This window comes from Alligator sinensis, unplaced genomic scaffold, assembly GCF_000455745.1.
Source record: "Alligator sinensis unplaced genomic scaffold, ASM45574v1 scaffold85_1, whole genome shotgun sequence".
NCBI lineage: Eukaryota > Metazoa > Chordata > Crocodylia > Alligatoridae > Alligator > Alligator sinensis.
The window spans coordinates 137,751-158,481 of NW_005841891.1; the positions used below are offsets into that span (position 1 = coordinate 137,751).

General features: G+C 41.6%; 1 protein-coding gene across 4 annotated transcripts in view; it reads left to right on the plus strand.

Moving 5' to 3' along the window:
• Positions 1-20,731, plus strand: part of PPP2R5C (protein phosphatase 2 regulatory subunit B'gamma) — a 143,141-nt gene that overhangs the window by 88,161 nt on the left and 34,249 nt on the right. For all 4 annotated transcript variants that reach the window (XM_006018016.3, XM_025197154.1, XM_006018014.3 and 1 more), the window contains 5 exons: positions 6,141-6,251; positions 7,760-7,852; positions 7,951-8,081; positions 16,710-16,769; positions 18,772-18,880. In XM_006018016.3, coding sequence (XP_006018078.1) covers positions 6,141-6,251; positions 7,760-7,852; positions 7,951-8,081; positions 16,710-16,769; positions 18,772-18,880 — 504 coding nt within the window. The remainder of the gene's footprint in view (positions 1-6,140; positions 6,252-7,759; positions 7,853-7,950; positions 8,082-16,709; positions 16,770-18,771; positions 18,881-20,731) is intronic.

The following is a 20,731-nucleotide window of genomic DNA, read 5'->3' on the forward strand; positions in this document are numbered from 1 at the left end:
CATTCCACCCCAACAGACTTACCAGCTGGACGCAGCTCGCCAAGCTGTGCTTCTCCCTGCCTATGTGCTGTGCTGCAGCTGCATGCATGCACAAGGCATTTATCAGCCAAATTATCAGCCGCATCAGGCAAAAAAAGCTAATTTCCAATAGTCGATTTTCTTTGTATCCGTGCTGATCCGATATCAGACCAATGTATCAGTGCACCTCTAAGCAGGCCTATCTTAAACAAGTTACAGCCATTTTGAAACCGGTTTATGTGCACTAAGCTTCTGTTCTGTTACAGGTTTAAACTAGCTTCTGATCATGTAAACCCCAGTTTGTGTAACCTTGGTCCATGGCCCTGAGGAGCAGCCCATCTAGTTCAGCATTCTGTTGCCAGTAATCTGCATCAGATGTTTCAAAAGGTGATACAACAAGTATTGTGGGAAATTATGCACCAACAGGCTCAAGGGGGGGATGAGTCCTCAACTGGAAAGTATGTCAGCTTGTGCATCTTTATATATGTTTATCAGATATATTTTTTTAGACGTTTTATCAGTATACAGGTCTACTTTTTTCCAGTCTTGCTGAGGCTTTAGCCTCAATCTGTTGTGGCAGTGAGGTCCATAAACAAATATATTAAAAACAAATGAACAAAAACCATTTCTTGCAATAGTTTTATATCATTTTTTTCTTTTCAGTTTCTTTGAATGTCCCTGTTCTGTTAGATAGGACATTAGAGGCTTCTTTCTCCTTGCATTTCATTGCACATCTCTAGTTTCTCCCTTTCCCCCTCTCCTTCATTCAGATTTTTCCATGTTTCTGAAAATTTTCCTATATTCTGCTTTGGATTATATAGGTAACTTGCCTACACTGTGACACATGCATTTCAATTTATCCACGTTATGGATTTTACCCTTCACCTATAGGAAGCAGTTTATATGTTCTTTAAATGAAAAGATAGAGGCAGGAGGAACATTATTTTTATATATTCCACTAAACCTCCCCACCTTTTCTTACAGTTCAGATGGAATATCTTCAAAACAGGAACCTTTAATCTTGGGCATCTAAATCAACAGTCATACCTCTGACAGAATATAAAAAAATACATCGTAACATATTCTACATGATCAAAAATTACCTACACAGAATTTATACAACATGCTTTATAAAGAAGAAAGAGTGAAATGTGAAGGTTACAAGGAGTTAATTTCATCATGGATAAAACATTCCTAACATTAACTATTCTGTGAATGCTTCCACTGAAAAGGGTTGTTTGTTTGGTTTGGTTTGGTTTTTTTTAAATAAAAGGAGTAGGAACTACATGAGTAATTTCACTGACTTCAGTTTTTCTGACTTTAGCGATCAAAATGATCTTAACTGCTGTTTTGATGCATAAAACACTTTACAGCTTTAATTTTGGATGTGAAGTAAGGGGACATACGTTGTATGGATGAGTGAGACCTTTGTTGGTTAAACTAGCAAAAAGGCTTCATACACATGAATAAGTTGAAAGGTAGGTGACTTGTTTCTGAGATCCTAGAATCATCACTTGAGTTCTCATATAAGCCTTCATTCCGAGTTGTTCTTGAGAAAATGGCACGAAAAGAGTCTTGAATCTACCAGTATCTGCAAAATTTTTCAGTGTTATAGAAAATGGACCATCAGAAGTCATAGACTTGTATGCTACTAGCACACCTAGGAAGTGGTGAAAATCCAACATACGTTAATTTTTTTTTTGCCTTCTTAAAAATTCTGTCTCCTGAGATTTGGGGATGTTCTGTTGGTATCAGAGGTGTAGAAGCTTATGTACCCAGGGAATGCTAAATCAAATCTGGATGGCAGAAAGGAATTTGTTCATGTCAATACCATTTTGACTAGGACTAATCGCCTTTCCTTCTCTTCCCCCCACCCCCGTGCCCCGGAAATGTTGTTCAACTCTTAATCACTGGAGTTATATTTGTCTAGTAGTTTCTTAGGGGGGAGGCTTGTGTTTTAGAGATTTTTATTTTTTGCTAATTACAGAGTATTGTGGGGGGGGACGGGGATGGAAGTCAGTCTCTCTGATTTAAAACTTTTGCACCTTTAAAAAAAAAATAAAATAAAATAAAAGGGACATCAGATTTTGATGCAGCCCTGCTATTTAGATGATTGCACAAGAATTTTAGAAAATTGTACTTGTGCCATTTTTTCTTTTCAGTTTGTATAGGGAAAACTTAAGCAGCAAGTGATTTATTTTGTTTTTTGTCTCTTCTTCCTTCCTTCACTAGTTTTATAACTTCTGAGATGCTGGTTTTTCTCTGAGTCTGATCTTCTCTCTCTTTGTGAAGGGTAATTGTTTGTTTATTAAAAGCCACTTAATTTTAACTGAAGGAACAAGGATGTTGAATCTTTAACAAAGACTCCAGAATATCAGAATGTTTGTTAACTGTTCAAGGTAAATAGGTATTGATGGAAACAAATAGTTTTGAACAGTTTAATTTAAAATTCTTCCTATCTTAACTTTAATCTTGCAATGTGATGTCACAGTTGGATTAACTTGTAGTCTTTTAGTTTAGGACCCGAGTGTCAAATAAACAAAACCAAGCAGATTTATATTTTATTACAATTTTTTTTATGATTGTATCATAAAGAAGCAAAACAGGATAGAAGCCAGATTTTTTTTTCTTTTCCATCCATATGACTGTTAGGAATGGGTGACTTTAATGTAGAACTGGATAAAATTAAAGATAAATTAAATGGTTTGCTTTGCCACAAAAATCAATTCTGTCATCTTGACAGTGAAAGGTGCAGAGAAATGCAGTAGCTGCATTGTAAATAGCAAACTTGAATGTAAGGGGGGGGGATTGTATTTTGCTTACTTGCATAAAGTCCCTGTTGGAAGTGGACTGAAGTTGTCTTGCATTGCATCTAGTGCTCTGGACATGAGGCATCAGTCAGATGCTGCGGACTGTCCCACTGAATTGGAGGCAGTTTTTCTTTTTCTGTTGTTGAAAGCTCCCTCTGCTGGCATATTTTGTTGAACCAAGTATCTTTCTCAGCCTTTTTCCAAGAGAACAGTTTTGTTTTTCCCCTGTTCTTTTTAAGGCAGCCTCTGCAAGGATTTTTTTCCTCTGGAAAATCAGTTTCCCTTGTTTCTTTTCCTCCCCTTGCATCCTCTCCCTTCCACACCATTATTTTCTGTTCAGCTCAACCTTAATCAGGAAAGGAAAAGCTGTGAACTTCTAGTGTAGTGTTATATCCCAAACCTTTTGCAGTTCTTGAGTGAATCCCAACAGCAGCATAAGACTCTTGCTCCCGCTTCTGCACTCATGAAAGAAATATAGCTGGAGTGGAGCACACTTTCCTTCTATGCCAAAATTCCCTCTGCCTCATGTTTTGATTCAGCCTCAGATGCAGGCTGGCCCTCTTTCTTCAACATCACCACCATCTTTCCATTGTGACCCAGTCCTCCGTTTTGCTGACACGGTCTTGTATCAACTTGTGATTTATAAACACTGTCAGTGTTCTCCCCAACAGAACCTCCACTGTCACAAAGCCCACGAGCAAGTTTGGTTTAAGGAAAACTCATTTGGTCCCATACTGGTAGTCAGAACCTAGTGGCTTGAAGTAACACTCTGCTTTCCTGTAAAATTGGTCTCTCTGATTTTTACCTGTCAAAGAGGTTTTATTTTTCTTATGAATCTACAGTAGCTACTTCATGCAGCATGTCTGCATACGGCTCTGACCTTAGTCAGACCTGGAAATACAAAAATAAATGTTAGGTTGTTATAGATTTGAGCATCAAGACAGAGGAGAATGATGACCAAGAGCAGTTGTGGCCTTAAAAGGCCCTTCTACATGTGCAGATAAAGGCACGATGAGATCTAATGCTCAATCCACAAAATTGCACCTCCTGCAGGAGGCATGATCTTGGGATCACACATTAAATCCCATTGCGTCTTATTGCCAGTACAACAGTATTGTTATTTATGTATACAAATAATGCCTTGTTCAAGAAGCACTTTTGGAATTCTGCATATTCCATGATCAGGAGCTCTACACAGAGCCAGCTAGGATGGGGATTGCAGGAGTAGATGTTTTTCTTGGATATAAGTTCTAGAACAACCACAGCTATTAAACTTGAAGCAGTAATTAACTGATGGAGATCTTATGGCTTGTGTTATGCAAGAAGACTAGATGGTCACAGTGATCCCTTGTAGCTTTAAAAATGTACAAACCTAGACCAGCAGGAACAGAAGGCTTGACACGAGCATCAGTCTTCCCTTCTACAGTATTTTAGCGCAGATGTAATTCTTGGAACAGGATCAGCTGTGCTGCAATATGTCACAGTACAGCTGATCTACTTTAGTGGTGCTTTCACTGAGGCTGTTGTCCTGCAGGAAGCCTCAGGTGCAAAAGAGGTGTGATCTTGCATGAAAATAGCTCTGGGTGCTGCACCTGTAAGGGGTTGCGCATCTGCAGGTAGGGGAAACCTCTGCTTGAAGATGCACATCCCATATTGGGCTGTGGCAGCATTGTGTGTGCTGTGGGAATCTTCCTTTGGGAGGGATTCCCACAGTATGCATTCTCAAGCTGGGGGGGGGGAACTCCCATAGGGATTTGGGGCATGGCAGTAAACTATACATTGGGGGAATCTCCCTGCAAGGGATTTCCATACTGTTCCTGTCACACCGCCACTCCCCAACTTGGGGTGCACATCTGCAAGCAGGGGAACCCATGTTTGTGGACATGGCCGTGTGTTCAGGGAAAGGCAAACAAAGCCTCATAGGATTAGGCTCCTGAAGTGACAGGCTCCTGCCAGAGCATCTAGAGAGGCACTCTCATGCCATAAGTGAACAGACATTGGCCACAAAAAGAGAGCACAAATTGTGACTAGGGTCATTGCCATTGCAAAATTTGGGCATTTGTGTCTGTTTCCTTGGGTTTTGTACCACCATAAAAATTTGTATGGCAGGACAGTGGGGGCATCTGTTTAAAGTATCAGTGTAGTAGAAATGAACTGATTATGTACTTTCCATTTGTATTTTTGCTGGGTATGTGATGTCTTCAGTGTAAACTTGCACTTGCAACATACAGCTGCTTTACCCTGCTGATTTGGGTATTGTTGACTCTAAAATGAGTTCAGTTATGAGTCTTAAGAGGTGATGTTGTTAGCTGTAACATGCAAGCTTAGTTCAACGTCTCCTGTTTTGTTATTCTCTTGGGAATAATGGAGGAAGCTTGAAATGACTAATTTTGGAGTGAATATAACATTTGTTGTTCTGTGAGAGAATATTTTTAGAATGCTTGGCACTGCTTTGGTTAGCAGAAAAACAATGGAAGACCACAAATTGTGGAAAAGGAATATTCACGTTCACAAAAATTGTAAGCAGTCATATTAGTTTTCAGCGTAATATTTGGGGATTTTCTTGGAACAGAGGTCCTATGAGAGAATAGGATTCTTAACCGCTTTTGCTCTGAATTTTGGAGGCCACTAAACACTTTATAAAACATCCTCTAGCATTGTTGGTTCCCAAATTTATTCTTACAAACAGGGTGTTCGTGTGATGTTTAAGCTTGAGCAGCGTTGCATGAAAAAAGGTTTTGCAAATTAAGATATACAAAGGAAAAAAATAACTGATAGCTATTTAGATTACAGTAAAAGTTCTGTTATCTGGCATCCATGGGAAATGGGGGGTGCCGGTTATTCAAGTATGCCGGTTATCTGAGAGTTATACTTGTCTCCAGCCTAGTGGGTTGGAGGTACCTTTGCCTGTTAGGGCTGCCGCCCCTTCTGCCACGTCCAGTGCACCTGGGCTTTCACTCGCTGGCGTCATTGTGCCAGGGGACTGGGAGGGGGGCCCTGTGCAGGCTGCTTTGCCCCAGGCCGTGGTCCACGAGAAAGAAGTGGGACTTGGCTCGTGGCAGCGAAACCAGAAGTGCCATGTTGGGACAGATGCCAGTTAATAGATCATTCCAGATGGTAACGTGCCGGATAACACAGCTTTTACTGTATATAGTATTAGTTGGGCTAAATACTAGTTTTTACAATATGATGCATTTTTTAGGCATTAGTTAAAATAGTTTGTCTTACAAAGAATCCTTATCCAAGCAAGAATTTTTAAAGACTTTTAATTTAATTAAATTTCAAAGTTCATAAAGATGCATATGACTTCAGTTTGCAGTTAACATGTTTCGAACATTACCGCCATCTTCCAATCCAACGGGAGCAGAATTTGATCCAGAAGAAGATGAACCAACTCTAGAAGCTGCCTGGCCTCACCTACAGGTATATAGCAATCTCCTCAATAATAAAATTATTTCAGAATATTATTAGACGTGTCTTCTTCCTAATATTTGTTAAAAACACTAGCTTAATTGTGTTAGGCTTTTAAAGCTGGTTCTAAGATTACAACAAGAAAGATTGACAATATTAGGAACAACTTTCAAACACTGAAGGTTAGCAGTTACTGGAACAGATTGCCTGAGAGTTCGCATAATCTCCATCACTGAAAGTTAAGTGAAGTTTGGAGAAGTATTTAGTTGGGGTGGTTTTAACAGAGTGAAATAACCTCTAAGTCTCACCCAGCTCTGTTTTTTCTTTTATGATTCTAATTGAATTATAAAATCATTAAAAACTATATAAATAACTTGGGAAGGGGGAACTTTAAATAGATATTTATTTATTTATCAGTACTATTCATGTTTATATTTTGTCATAACTGTGATCAAGTTTGATCTTTCGGTTGCTCAAAAAAACATGGGTGCAAAATAGATTTTTCAAGCTATGCATTGTGGGACACTCTGCATGTCAGATTAGATTTTGTTGGCCCAGAACAGTGATTCTCATCCGGGATGTCATGAGCTCCTATTAAGGATGTCATGCCACCTAGCCCCTATGTGAGGAGTTAAATCATCTCCTGCTCCAGTCTGGCACCCTGTGCCTGCCCCAGCTACCTCCAGCAGCCCTGACAGCTGTTCCTGGAAGGGCTGCCACCAGTGCTGACCTCCATGCTGTCCCCTGCCTCTCAGCAGCCCATGTGCTGGCTCACAGCAGCACACACTGTTGCTAGTGGGCAGGGAGACATGGGTTAGAGTTGTACTTTGCAGCCCAGCTCATCTGCCCTGTTCCTTTTGTGCTCCTACGACTGACAAGAGGAGCTGTTGGGGTGGTTGCCACCATGTGAGAAATGGGAACAGCAGCTTTGGTGATTGGGGGAGGGAGGGATGATACCCTTACCCTTGCCCTTACCCCTCAGATGGGGACAGTGGGCAAGGAGGGGGTAGGTAGTGGAAAGAGCAGAGCATGGCAGGGTTTGATTTTAGCCTTGCTGTCCTCACCTGGTACCAACCAAATTGGTGATATTTAACCTTTATAACCTCAAGGCTGCTGTAATAGGGAGCCAGAGAGTTCCTGTTACTTTGAGGGAGCTGCAGCAAACTAAGCTGGCCCTGGGCAGGCTGGTGGCTAATGCACAGGTTTGTAAACCAGCTGCCGACTAACAGGCAGACCTGTAGCCCTGAGGCAAGGGCTTTGCCCTCCCAAGGAGACCGTCACAGAGTAGTACATTGCAAACAGGGCCGGTCTGTTGGCAGCCCAGAGCTGCAGTCAGCTGAGCTAGGCCCCAACAGGGAAGCCCTTCACTTATGTAGACATTTGAGAAATGGTAAAAACAGCAGTCTTAAGCTATTGTTTGTTTTTGAGTGTTGTCAGTTCTCATTTTACTGCTAACTATTCTATATTCTGTTTTTTAAAAAAAAACTAATGTTATTTCTTTGTGGATTTTTTTTTTTCAGCTTGTTTATGAATTTTTCTTAAGGTTTTTAGAATCTCCAGATTTCCAACCTAACATAGCTAAGAAATATATTGATCAGAAGTTTGTATTGCAGGTGAGGTAAACATAAACATTTTTTTAAAACTTTTAAAGCCAAATTCATTTAAAACACAGTAAATGCGAGTAAAGTGACCTTTTTTTTTTTCTTCACAGCTTTTAGAGCTCTTTGACAGCGAAGATCCCCGTGAAAGAGATTTTCTTAAGACTACTCTTCACAGAATATATGGGAAATTTTTAGGCCTAAGAGCTTACATCAGGAAACAAATTAATAATATATTTTATAGGTATGTCAACATCTTAATATTTTTGTGTGCATTATCAGTTATAGCAGTGGTTCTTGACCTTTTTAAACTCCAGGCCCCCCTTCCATAACAATTGTGAATTGAACGACCCCATTTCAAAAATGAATATACTTTTATATAGTGTTTACCTCCTTGCACAGGGACGAGGCAGTACAGGTTGGGGAAGGTACAGCGAGGCAGGCGGTAGGGATGAAGAAGCAGTCATGGAAGGGATAAGCCTGAGCTTGTGCTTATTGCATATTAGGGGTGTGCGAAAAGGGCCGTTTTTTATTTGGATTCAGATTCAGCCCAAATCAGGGGGCAATGATTCAGTTCATTGATTCAGATCACTGTCCTGATTTCAGTTTGTCCAAATCTAAAGATGTGATACTGATTCAGAGAATCAGTGATACGGCCCTAGACACACCTTTAAGTGTTTTTTCTGCGTACCTCGAGGTACTAGGTGCGGCTTGTGAACGCTGCAATGGTGAGGTGGATGGAGAGGATGGATCGTGGTAGCGGACCCAGAAGTGGACCCGAAGTACTTCCAGTCCACTTCTGGGTCTACTTCTGAGTGTGCAGAGGACACTTTTGCGCCCCCCTAGCCACAGGGGGACCCCAGATGCCCCCCCAGACCCAGGAGGCACCAGTCGCCGAGCCGGGGGGCTGGGGAGAGAATCCCTTATTCGCTCCACAGCAGACCCAGAAGTGGACCGGAAGTACTTCTGGTCCACTTCCGGGTCTGCTGCCAAGCGTGCTGAGGCCGCGCCCCCGCCCCCCATGCTCCTGTGGGACACTTCATCCGCCCCATTGTCACAGCATTCATGAGCCGCCTGGTACCTTGAGGTATGTAGAAAAAACATTTAAAGCTGTGTCTATGTCCAAATCATCGAATCTTTCCAAACTGATTTGGAGGGTTCTGATTCAAGTCGGAGAGATTTAAAGGGTCTCCTGATTCTATTTGGATTCAAGAGATTTGGCTGCCGTATTGGGCCAGAACTCCACCGAATCGAATCAGCAACTGAAGCTTTGCACAGCCCTATTGCACATCTCCTCACACTTTGTAACAGCTTTCAAAGGATCTTGTGGCATGCCAGAGTGCTAACGCCCTAGTTAAGAGTTACTAAGGTACAGTATTTTAGAGTTTTTGGTCACATATTTGCAAAATATCATACTAACTTGGAAGAGAGATTTACACGTGATACGATTGGCACCAGTTTAGCTAAGCTGTGGTCCAGGAAATCCAAATAGGGGAAGTTAGCACATTGTAAACTATGATGCTGGAGTTCAGGTTCATTTTAAGTTCTGCCTTTAGATCAATATCTTGACTTTTATAAAGGTCTTTTTTAACAGATAGTTTGTTTGGATGTTAGAGCACTGTTACACAGCATCACTGGAAATTGTGCTACCATAGTGCCTAGGTAAATTTTGGTTTTCAGGTCTGCATAATGTACAAATCCTGGTTTTCAACTTGACATCATAAATGAAAAAAATATCTGAGCTGTAGTTTTCTTGGAATGGGCAATTCTAGTTCGTAGGAAAGAAAGGGAAGAAATTTTCCTGAGGAAAGAATCTCAGCAAAAGCTGGGCCCAGGATACACTGAAATTATCTTTATTACCAATAACCTTATGATTCAAATATGTTACTATTCTTCAGAATTAGTGTAGAAGGTAACTGCAGTTTTACTATTGCCAAAGGTATAATTGCTATTGTAAGAAACTAATGGTAGGGGTAGTAGTAGTGTGTTTTTTCTGCCATCACTTCACTTATGCATCGGGGTTTATTAATTTGAACACATTATTCATATCTGGGCATTTTTAAGTTCTCAAACCTAGTTGAAGTACTTCCCCAAGAAATGTTCTTACCAAGTATGGGAGCTGCAGGTACACAGTAATTCTTTACCTTTGCAAAAAAAAAATTTTAATTGCATGGTTACCCAAGTTTCCTTTGTCTTAATTTTAGAGGTACCTAATCAATGCTGTTACAATACACGAGACTTGAGAATGATCAAGGAGTCACCTAGAAAATATTGCAGAAAAGCAAGACCAAGTAGCGAGATACGCATGCTTGATTTCAGTTATGAAAATGTTAGGCCTCATCAGCATAGCTAAATATTATATCAGTATTTTTAATCCTTTTTCACTGAAATGTAGAGTGTGCATGTTACAGATTTGAATTTCTGCCTTTAACTAGTTTAGAGTAAAAATCCTTAAACACAGACACACACATACTCCCTGTATGTATATGGCTTATGGCAGTAACTAAATAGTGACCTCTCCCTACTGATCACTGTTACAAAACCTTGCCATGCTTTCAGAATTTAGAAGGCCAGAAATTGGGAGCCAGATATCTCAGTTCAGTAAGCACAAGTTATAACACGGGTAGGCAACATTTTTTGGCTGGAGTGCCGAAAAAAAACACAATGTCTACCTTGGAAGGTGCTGGACTGCTGACATGCTAGACCCCAGAGCAGCTGTTTGCAGCCTTCTGGCTGCAGCCGGCCCAAGGAGCCCAGTCTGCTTGCAGCAGGGCTTGCAGCCTCCCAGCCGCTGTCTGGCAGCAGCTGCTTAGAGCTGGGGCTGGCAGTGGCGTGCTGAGCAAAATGGCCTTGTGTGCCATGCTCGGCACGCGTGCTAGGGGTTGCTGACCCCTGAGCTATAAGCTCAACTGATCTCAGAGCAAGGCAGTCAGAGCCCAGAGGAGCTGGAATTCTTTGCACAGTATTCCATAGCGATTCATATAACACCATTGAGCCAATTTCTGCTGACCTTTTGGTTGCTGAGTAGAAACTTACTACTATGTTGTCCTATTGGAATTGATATGTGGAGTGTAATTTAGTAGTGATTAGGGGTGCACCAGTAGAGATTTTTGTGGCTGAGATCTATGGCCAATATTTTAAGGAGGCATATCGCTGATACCGATCTGACTTTTGATACAGCTGTGTGCAGCTATCAAGTCCACTGTGGTGAAAGGGGAGAGAAGGGGTGTGGGGAGGGGCAGATCAATGCCTCCTGTGTTGAAGAAGGGGGCAGGTGCTGCCCATGAGCGGGGGCTGGAGCTGCTGCTTGGGGGGGGAGAAGGCAGCTTGCACTGCTGCTTGCACCCCAGGAGGGTGGGGGGGAAGCATGTGTACCCGGATCTGCATGGGGCAGGGTGGGCCTCAGCTGGGGTTGTGGGGGGCTGTTCTCAGTGGGGGCTGGGCTCGGAGCAGGCGCCAGCGGTGTTGGGAGGATGCTGTATCCACCTCAGATTTTGCTGCCACTCCACTGCCAGCACTGCTGTCACCCAGCACCGTCCCAGTTTAACGCCCCGCCTCTACCCATGCGCCAGGAAGAGTCAGGGCTGCTCCTGGCAGTGGCAGCGTTGGGAGCAGAGCAGCGGCAAAATTTTTGGGGTGAATGCAGTATCCTCCTGGCATCCACCCCTCCCTGCATGCCCTCCCAGGGTGCAAGCTACTACGGAAACCACCTCCCCCCACCCCCACCCGCGGCTCCGGCCCCTGCCCCGCCTGGGCAGCACCTGCCCCTGACCCCTCCCACACCATGGGAGGCATTGACCTGCCCCACCCTCACACCCTTCCCCTCTCCCCTCCACACCAGATGTACCAGGGGGAGGCAGCTCTTCGTGCCGCCGGTTCTGCTCCTCGCTGCCTGAGCGCTGCACTGCAGCTGCACGCTGCAGGGGCATTTATCAGCCAAATTACTGGCCCCATCAGGCCGATATCCAATAGAGCCAGTTTTCTTTATATCAGTACCAATCTGATATCGGACCGATGGATTGGTGCACCTCTCTAGTAGTGATGTGTGTAAAGGGGGCAAAATCAAAAAGGTGTAAAAGGGGTCCTTCATGTTGTCACAACCCAAGGGTGTGATTTTTCTTTTTGTATGTGCTTTGGCACCACTGAATTATTTTCCCGCCAATTTGTAGCTTTCTTTGCAGCGTGCATTTCTTCTTTGCAGCACAGAGATGCACGGTGCAAAGAGTTCCCGCCATTTGTATTATAATTCGAGCCCCATTATTGGCTTTCGTGAAATTATTTACACGTGGCGGCTAGTGATTGGCTTGCTAGCCGTATAAGGCTTGCTAGCCGTATAAAAAGCTTGAGTGGTTTCCGCCCAAGTTGGAGGACTCCACAAACACCAGGAGGAGGAGACTTCACGCTGTGTGAAGATCTCTAAGCGCTGCGGAGCCTATCGGACCCAGTGCATTTCAAGCAGGCAACAGAGGTCTGATCAGCCTCTAGCCTCTCCCTGTCGCCGTTCGCAATCCTCGACGTATCCCTCTCCCTGTACGCAAAAGGATCCACGGAGCCTCAACAACTCCGTGGGAGAGACCCGAGCTTGTCGTAGTCCTCAAATGAGGATATAAGCGGTGCTGTGCCTGGGAAACTGTCCAGCCTACACCGCGACCATCTTCGGTGTAAGTAAACAATCTTGAATCAACCATTACGCGTCTGTGCCTAATTCTAGTGTGTCTCCCGTTTTCTCCGATCCAGCGTGCCCGGGCTGCTGGCCACAGCCCGCGCAGAGCACAAAAAGGGCCCGGATCGCTCCCGGCCCGCACACATGTGTTCCTCCATGTTGCTCTATTGTCTTAATATGTTGCAAAGTTGGAGCAGTCTTAAGACTTTTGGGAGGATTTGTAAGGAGGAAGGGGGACAGTTAAATTGAATGCATTTTTGGGGGGGATATAAGCATTTGGTTCCAAGTGTACAACTAACAGATGTCAGCACCTCTGTCATAAGAATACAAAAGTATTAAGTGGATTTCCAGGCATGTAGGCAGCATTTGTAAATAGTTGGCAGGAGTGGGTTTCCTAGAGCTTGGAATGTTTTCAAGTGTGATCTGGGTCCCTTCTCCATTTTTTTAAATATGCAGTACACATTCTAAATGAGGGCTTCTCAGGCATTGGCTTTAGAAACCAAATATTCAAGTTGGCACCTTGCTTTCCTCTTTAGACCAGTATGCTTTGTAGAAGTTTTTGAACTTTTTTTTTTTAGCATACTTTCCTGAATCACTTTCACGTTGTACACTTCTTTTCTTCTAAAAGGGAATGTTTGGCATTATCTCTTCAAGAGAATGTTGCTAACTGCACTGTAGCTTTTTGCCCCTTCATGCATGAAAGACAATGGCACCAGCTATAGGGGGAGCTTACCTTCTCTACTAATGGTAACAAATAATGCTTGTAGAAGAGGAACATAGGAGCTGCCTAAAAATACTGAGCAAGCTTCATCCACACTGTCTGCACACAGTGGCTTTTGGCTGCACACAGTGAACACCAGTATTTCTTAGAAATAGTACTGGTACATTTTCTTGCAAGGAAAAGTTTTCTAAGAAAACACAGGAAAAAAGAGTGCAAATAAATTGCTTACCCTTTTTAAACCTGGAGAGGCTTTTGATTTAAGCTAATTCAGGGTACACAGTTTCATGAAACTATATATTTCAGTCTGGATGGCACAGCAGCATCCCACTCTATTGCTATTACCCTTCCCAACAGAAATTATTCTGCAACTTCTTGGCTTCCATTACATTAGGACGTTGCCAAAGCAAGTTTTCAGGTCTAGATATTTCTGGTTTAAGGCTTTTGAATAGCTGATGAATATTCTGCTCACTCGGCTTTCATAGTTTGTAGGAGCAGGGGAGGGTTTTGGTTTTTTTCTTTAAGTAATTCTTCTATTTTTGTTCAGAAACTTACATGAGTAATGATTCAAAACCTAGATTATACTGTACACCTTTTTCAACCAAATGTAAACAAGAAAGCATTTCTTTCCCAGACTGAAATCTCTTGGCATTAGAACTTAAAATCTCTATGTATATGAATAAAACAAATCTGGATATAGATTTCTGCTTCGCACTTTATAAATTAAATTCTTAAGAAAAAAACTAAGTTTATAAATGAGTAGCTTCAAATTTCTGAGTCTTGAATTTGATTGAGACCATTAATAAGTCTTATCTATGAAATACAGATTTCTATAAAACATTTACTTGGCTCATAGTTTGTCTCATCCTGCAAGCCCTGTGTTTATGCGCAGTTTTAGGTATAGGAGAGAGTTTTTTCTTCTTGCAATCACAAGCCAAAACTATATTTCTGTCCTGATATAGTGAATAGACTTTTCTTTTTCTTTACATATTTTTATTTCCTTTTTTATTAAATAATTACATTAATATGTTGCTAAATAAAAATAAAGGGTTTTTTCTAACCACATCATTTTTGCTGAAAACATCCTCTTCCAGAATCTTGGGTTTTTCCAGGAGTAAATAATTCTCAATTCAGACACTTTTAACATGCAATGCATTTTTAAATAGGAGACTGTTTCCTACTGTATATGTTATTGTTAGTCAATGACAGGTAGTTTTAAAATCTGTGTAAATAATGGACTTCAGAACTTTCTAGCTTCAGCTGCATTGAGACAGTTGGAAAATTTGCAAGTCAGTAAATTATGCCTTTCTTCAAAAAGAAGCATCATGTAAAGGCTTGAGTTGCCTTGTGAAAATCTCTCACAAAGAAGTCTGTAATGCAAAAAAGTCTCTTGGAGTTCCTCCTTGCCCATTTGTCTTTACAGACAGGGAAATTAATTACAGCCTCTGATTGTTCCGTACCCTCATTTTTGCCTTACTTTTCAGACCTCATTTGGCTGCATTCACTTTCACATTATTGCAACAGCATAAAATATGACAACTGGAAAAGCAGAAAGATGTAGTCTGTATTATTTTGCTTCATAGCATAGGAAATTAGAGAACAGCAACCTACTGTGACACTTGAATACAGATTGATATGGCATTACTGTGTAGGGCATGCAGTTCTGCTGTGGAACAGATGCTACAAGGAAACAAAAACAGCATGACTATCTTTAGTCCTAGGAACTTTCAGAATTGGTAGTCTAAATTTATAACAATAAAAGCATTCTAAGTGGCTCATCTCATCAATAGAATAATCATAAGAACAGCAAGAAAACAGTGCTGAAGTTTTATTATCCAAAACAATCAAATATGCTCCTAATATTGGTATGTACATTTAAAAACAAAAATCATTCAGCCTTCTCAATATGGATTTCTATGGGCTATCTGACGTATTTTTTTCCCTGTTATACATGTTTTTTTCTTTAAAAAATTTAAGCTAAAAATGAATTTTAAATTAAACGTAGGAGCATTGTTACATATAATATTAGATGGTTAGAAGGTGATCAGGGTGGATTTGATTTAAATCAAATTGATTTAAATCACTGGTCAGGAAACCTTAATGTAATCATTGTTTTCTACAAAAAGTGCATTCTTTTGTTTGATATCCTTTATTCATTTAATTTCTTGAAACTTTGCACTTTTAGAGAGAGGTAAGGGCTTGACTGTGTATATACAAATTTGCAGAGAGCCAATAGGACTGGTGGGTGGGTAATCAGGTCTGTATTCTGTCCTCTCCAGTATACTGTTGTTAATGAGGATGTTATCTCTATAGACAGCAAATTGTCCCTGTGCCGAAAGAAGGGTGTTTGCCTGAAAGCTTACAAAGAACAATTTTCCAATTATTCAGTTCATCTAATAAAAGATATTGCATCTATCCAAAGAACCTTGTCTGCCTATGATCTCTGGAGACACAAATCCACAGTTTGAGAACTGAAACTAAGCGTCACAGACAGAGCTGTCCCTGGTGGGGATGGAGGACAAAATGGGGCAACTGCCCTGAGCCCCGTGCTTTGAGGGGCCCTGCAGAGCCAGGCAGAACAGCCACGTGGCGGCTCCACACTACTGCTAGCTTCGCGACCAGCAACTCGGCCCCCCCGCCGCCAAATCCGCTGCTGGCTTCTTTGCGTCCATGCAGGCTGGTTTGTCCTGGGCACCACACCCTGCTCGGTCTCTGATCACAAAGGTGCTTAATGCGAACTTCTAGACCAGGGATTGGCACTCCAGCCAAAAAATGTTGCCTAAAACCCGCACAATGCCTACCTTGAAAAGTGCCAGAGTGCCAACATGCCGCAGGCTGGAGGAGCTGTTTGCAACCTCCTGGCTGCAGCTAGCCCACGGAGCCCGGTCTGCTTTCAGCAGGGCTTGCAGCCTCCCAGCTGCCTGCTGGGTGCAGCCTGGGCTCCGGGGCTGGCAGCAGCTGCTTAGAGCCTGGGCTGTCAGTGGTGTGCTGAGCAAAATGGCCTTACGTGCCATGCTTGGCACACGTGCCAGGGGTTGCTGACCCCTGTTCTAGACTGACCACTGGGTCCATTGGGTAGAGTGGTTTCCTTGAATCTTTATTATCTATAGAGGAGCCTCTGGGAACCCCATAAGTTTGGGCCCCTAATAGAGTCCATGGCTTGCTGTGACCTATTTATAAAACTTCTAAAAAGGTTACATGAATATATTGTCTCAAATTGTATAAAATTAGAAGTTATAATCCCTATTCCATGATACTATCTTTGAGCTTTAACATATCTTAAATGAAAGCTAGCTTTATATAAGATTTTCTTTTAAAAAGCATCTTAAAAAATAAAAAATATGATTAAATCAAAAATATTATTTAAATTTTAAAAATCTGATTTTTATTTTTTTTAATGTTGATTTTTATCCACCCTGAAGGTGATATCTTGGAGCTAGAAGTGTTTCTTCATTAGTGACTGACTGAAACATTTGTTTAATTTTGTTTAGGTTTATTTATGAAACAGAACATCACAATGGAATAGCAGAATTATTGGAAATATTGGGAAGGTAAGCTACCAGTTATCCCACAAGTCATCAAACCATTTAAAATGTGGAGGAGAATTTTTAAAAGTTGATTTGCGGATTGGACTTTTTTTTTTTTTTTTGACAACACCATTAAAATAACTTTTTACCACTAAGCAAAGTTGTTCCTAAGGATATCTGCAAGCATTTAAATGATGAAAATACCAGTGAAGGAGACTGTTTACTTATAAACATTTGGCCTCACAGGTCACATCTGGACCATGGGCTTTTTGCGGGGCTGCATCTGTACACCTGGGGGCAGGTTTTTGGCACAACTGCTAGAGCCACTGCTTTGGCATGATTCTGGAACCTAGGGATTGAATGTTGCTGCCGCTCATCTCTTCTTTTCCCCTGCTGCAAAAATTTAGTTACCAACAGCAGCCAAAGACCCCAGATTCAGCAGCAGGCAAACAGGTGGTGGGGGGCAAGCAGCAGGGGCTCCAGAGCTGTGCCTGGCCAGTAGTTCCAGCAGCTGTGCCAACAAGCCCTGCAAGCTGAAGATTTACCCCTTGCAGGCCACTAGGTGGACAGTTTTGGATTCGATTAAATAAAATTTATATGAAGAATATAAAGAGTGTGAAACTTGTGATTGGTTTGTTTGCAAAAGATAAGTTTCAAGGTCTTGAGTAATTTCCAGATGGACTGTAGAAGATGCATGGTAATGAACAAGCTTGAAAGGGCAGTTGTGACTTAGTACTGCCTCCATTATCTAGTATCTGATCTTGTGTGTAAAATTGTTAATTGGCATTCCATAATGCATTGCCATGATGTTACATTTTAAAAAATGACACTGCAAAATTTTTCAAAATGCTAGTTTTCCAACTGTTATATGAATTCATTTTCATTGAATCTGATTACACCAGAAGTGGTTGTTAATACTTGCATGAGCTTTCATACATCATTTATTACTGCAGGATCTGTAACATGTTTACATACTACATTTGCCTTTTGGTAGTATGTTTACTTGAATAACAGCAACACTTGTACCAACAGTCAAATGGCTGCTTGAGGGTTCCCACATTAAGGACTGATTTGATAACTGACATTCAGTCTGAATGGAGAGTAACAAAATAAACCACATCTGAAAAAAGTCATCCCACTTTACTGGAAAATGTTAATATTTGAAACAGCGTGAGTCTATGCACATGTGTAGAGTGACCATACATCCCGCTTTGACTGGGACATTTCAGGATTCTGTAGCTTGGTCCTGGCTGATTGGTCAAAAGTCCCAGGCTGGAGTCCCGTGGGAAGGCAGAGCAACAGGCAGACAGCCAGGCAGGCACTGTTGCTCCTGTGTGAGAGCAAGGCGGGCCGACTGGAGCAGGCGCTACCCTGCCCACATGTGGCACATGCCAGGATCCTTCTGGTTTCAGGAAGGTTGCAGGAGAGAGAGATAATTGTAGACAATGTATGTACAGCTCTGCTGGATTCATTTCTCGCAATGGAAATTTTCCACTACTAGAAATAAACATTTGTATGCAACCCATGTCTTCATCTGTCTACTCTTCTGGATAGCACTCCCCACGTGTGAAGTCTTTGTCTGCTTCCCTCACTAGAAGTGAGGTATTTGGAAGGTAGATTTATTTAGATTGCTGTTCTTGAGGCTCTTGGGGAAGAGCTGGGATCTGAAGGAGGGAACCACTGAGTCCCATATGCCACTTGAAGGGAGGATTTTAAAACATGGAAAAAATGTGAGATGGAACCCATACTACAGGAGACCGGAAGTAATTGATTTGACTGTTGAGTGAATTTGTATTGTGCTGTGTAAAACAATTAAAGTTAAATTTCCTTAATATTTTAATCAGTCTTTATTTAATGACTTATAGCCTTATAAAATATTAATGCAGTAAGGATATCTCAAATTAAAATCAACCTAAAACAATAGAGACTGAGGAGAGATTTTCTTTGCATATTATTAAAGTGGATAAGCATGGTGAACACTTTGAGCAGTTACTGATTTTAAAAATTCCTAATTTTCTTTTTCCAGTATAATTAATGGATTTGCCTTACCATTAAAAGAAGAGCACAAAATTTTCTTATTGAAGGTGTTGTTACCTTTGCATAAAGTGAAATCACTCAGTGTCTACCATCCACAGGTAAATAAATGTTTTTGAGGCATATGATTGTTTTTTCACTAGGAGACAGTGCTAGAACTAGACTGGGGCACTGGACACCTAGATTCTGTTCCCAGTTTTGCCACAGTGCTGAATGGCTTTTGGCAAATCAAATAATCACTCTGTATCTCTATTTCTCTATCTATTAAATGGGGATAAATATACTTCTTTCAAAAGTACTCTGTTTATGGAAGCAATGCAGTAAATAAGGCTAGATTGTATGGAGATTCTTGAATTATGTAGACTTAAAGCAAAAGCTAAGATTTCTGGTACAAACATAGTTCATGTTTATGTACATTTACCTTTTAAAGTATAATCTCATTGCAGGAAAATCTGTTTTAAAGAGACAGTCTTAAATGGATTTTAAAGAAAAGAAAAGCTATAATGCAATGTATTTTGCTTAGATCACTTTAAATATATTAACTCGGTTGAGTTTGTTGCAATTTGTGGGTAATGGATGTCTTAAGCAACTAAAGAAATAAGTAGCTTGTCACAGGAATGTGGCAAAACTCAAATATCTTGAAAAAGTAGTAAGTTAAAGTTTTGAGCTAGCCATCCTGGATTGAAAGCATTATCAGAACTGGGCGAGAGGACTTTGTGTAGTGGATGGAGAGAGGGTATTGGGAACATCACCCAAAGAGGAGCCTAAGGATATGGATGTATGTACATTTTCACCCATTTCAAAAGAGGAATGTTTAAAAAGGGCAATAGCTGTTACGTTCTAATTGTATTGCTTCCAGCTTGTCTGAGTTTAACACATGTAGCAAAACTGGTTCAACTAGGGTTAAATTTGGAGCAGTTTTGCTACATGTGTATCACTTCCAGCTCTTCTGCATGTAACAGTATATCAGCTCTGCCCTTTTGTAATAGCCCTGAATGTATGTGGGTCCATAACCTGATCTTAACTGAGCAGTCAAGGTACACCCTACGTGATGGGATAGTTGGAAGCAGTGTAGGTAACCAGACTGAGAAGGAGCAGGGGGGTAAAGGAGTTGCTTCTTCCTTCCCATGCTTAAGCTTATGCTCGATCCTAACAATCCACGTTTTCCTGGGTTTTTTGTTTGTTTTTTGGTTTGTTTTGTTTTTCTTTTAATTTAATAAGTTGTGGCCACCTCAACATTGCGCTGCCCTGGTTGAGAGGAGCTGCTCTTGTAAAATTGTCAATGGGAAAAGAGAAGGAAAAGACTATCTTTATGACATTAATCCTAGAGCACCAAATAGTGTATTTACTCAAATTTAAAATTTTTTTTCTTTATTCCCCCATTTTTAACATGAGGTAGGGATGGAAACCTTATCTTGCATTTGAGTGCCAGAGCTGCTGCTGCAGCTGCCACCACTGTCTGGCTGGGGCTAGGGTGGCTCATGCAGTTTTGAGGAGCACAGGGGAGACTGGGGAGTATGTGGGGGAGACCACAGTTGGTGGGCGTAGAGCAGAGGAAGGGGAACTGCTACTGTTACCTGGCTGAAGATGCAGCTGCTAGCAAGTAAGCAGCAGTAGTGGAGGGGCAGGCAGGTACTGGTAGTGAGTAAGTGGCAGGTAGGGAAACAGGCACTGGCGAGCGTTGCAGGCATGCGGAGGGGAGGGGGAAGTGGCAGAGAGTAACAGACGGGTTTCGGGCTACCTGCCCCTCCCCCTGCTTTCCTTGCCACTCGCCCCCTTGCTGCTGTTTTCCCTGCTGCAGTGGTTTTTTGGGGGATGTGAATTTAAAGACAGCCTTCCAATAATTAGATTCTATATGTAGAAAATTATAACAAAGTTATAATGTTCCAGGTATATAATGTAATTATTGGAGTGTTCATCTTGAATTTGGGTAAGTATAGTAAATTACATTC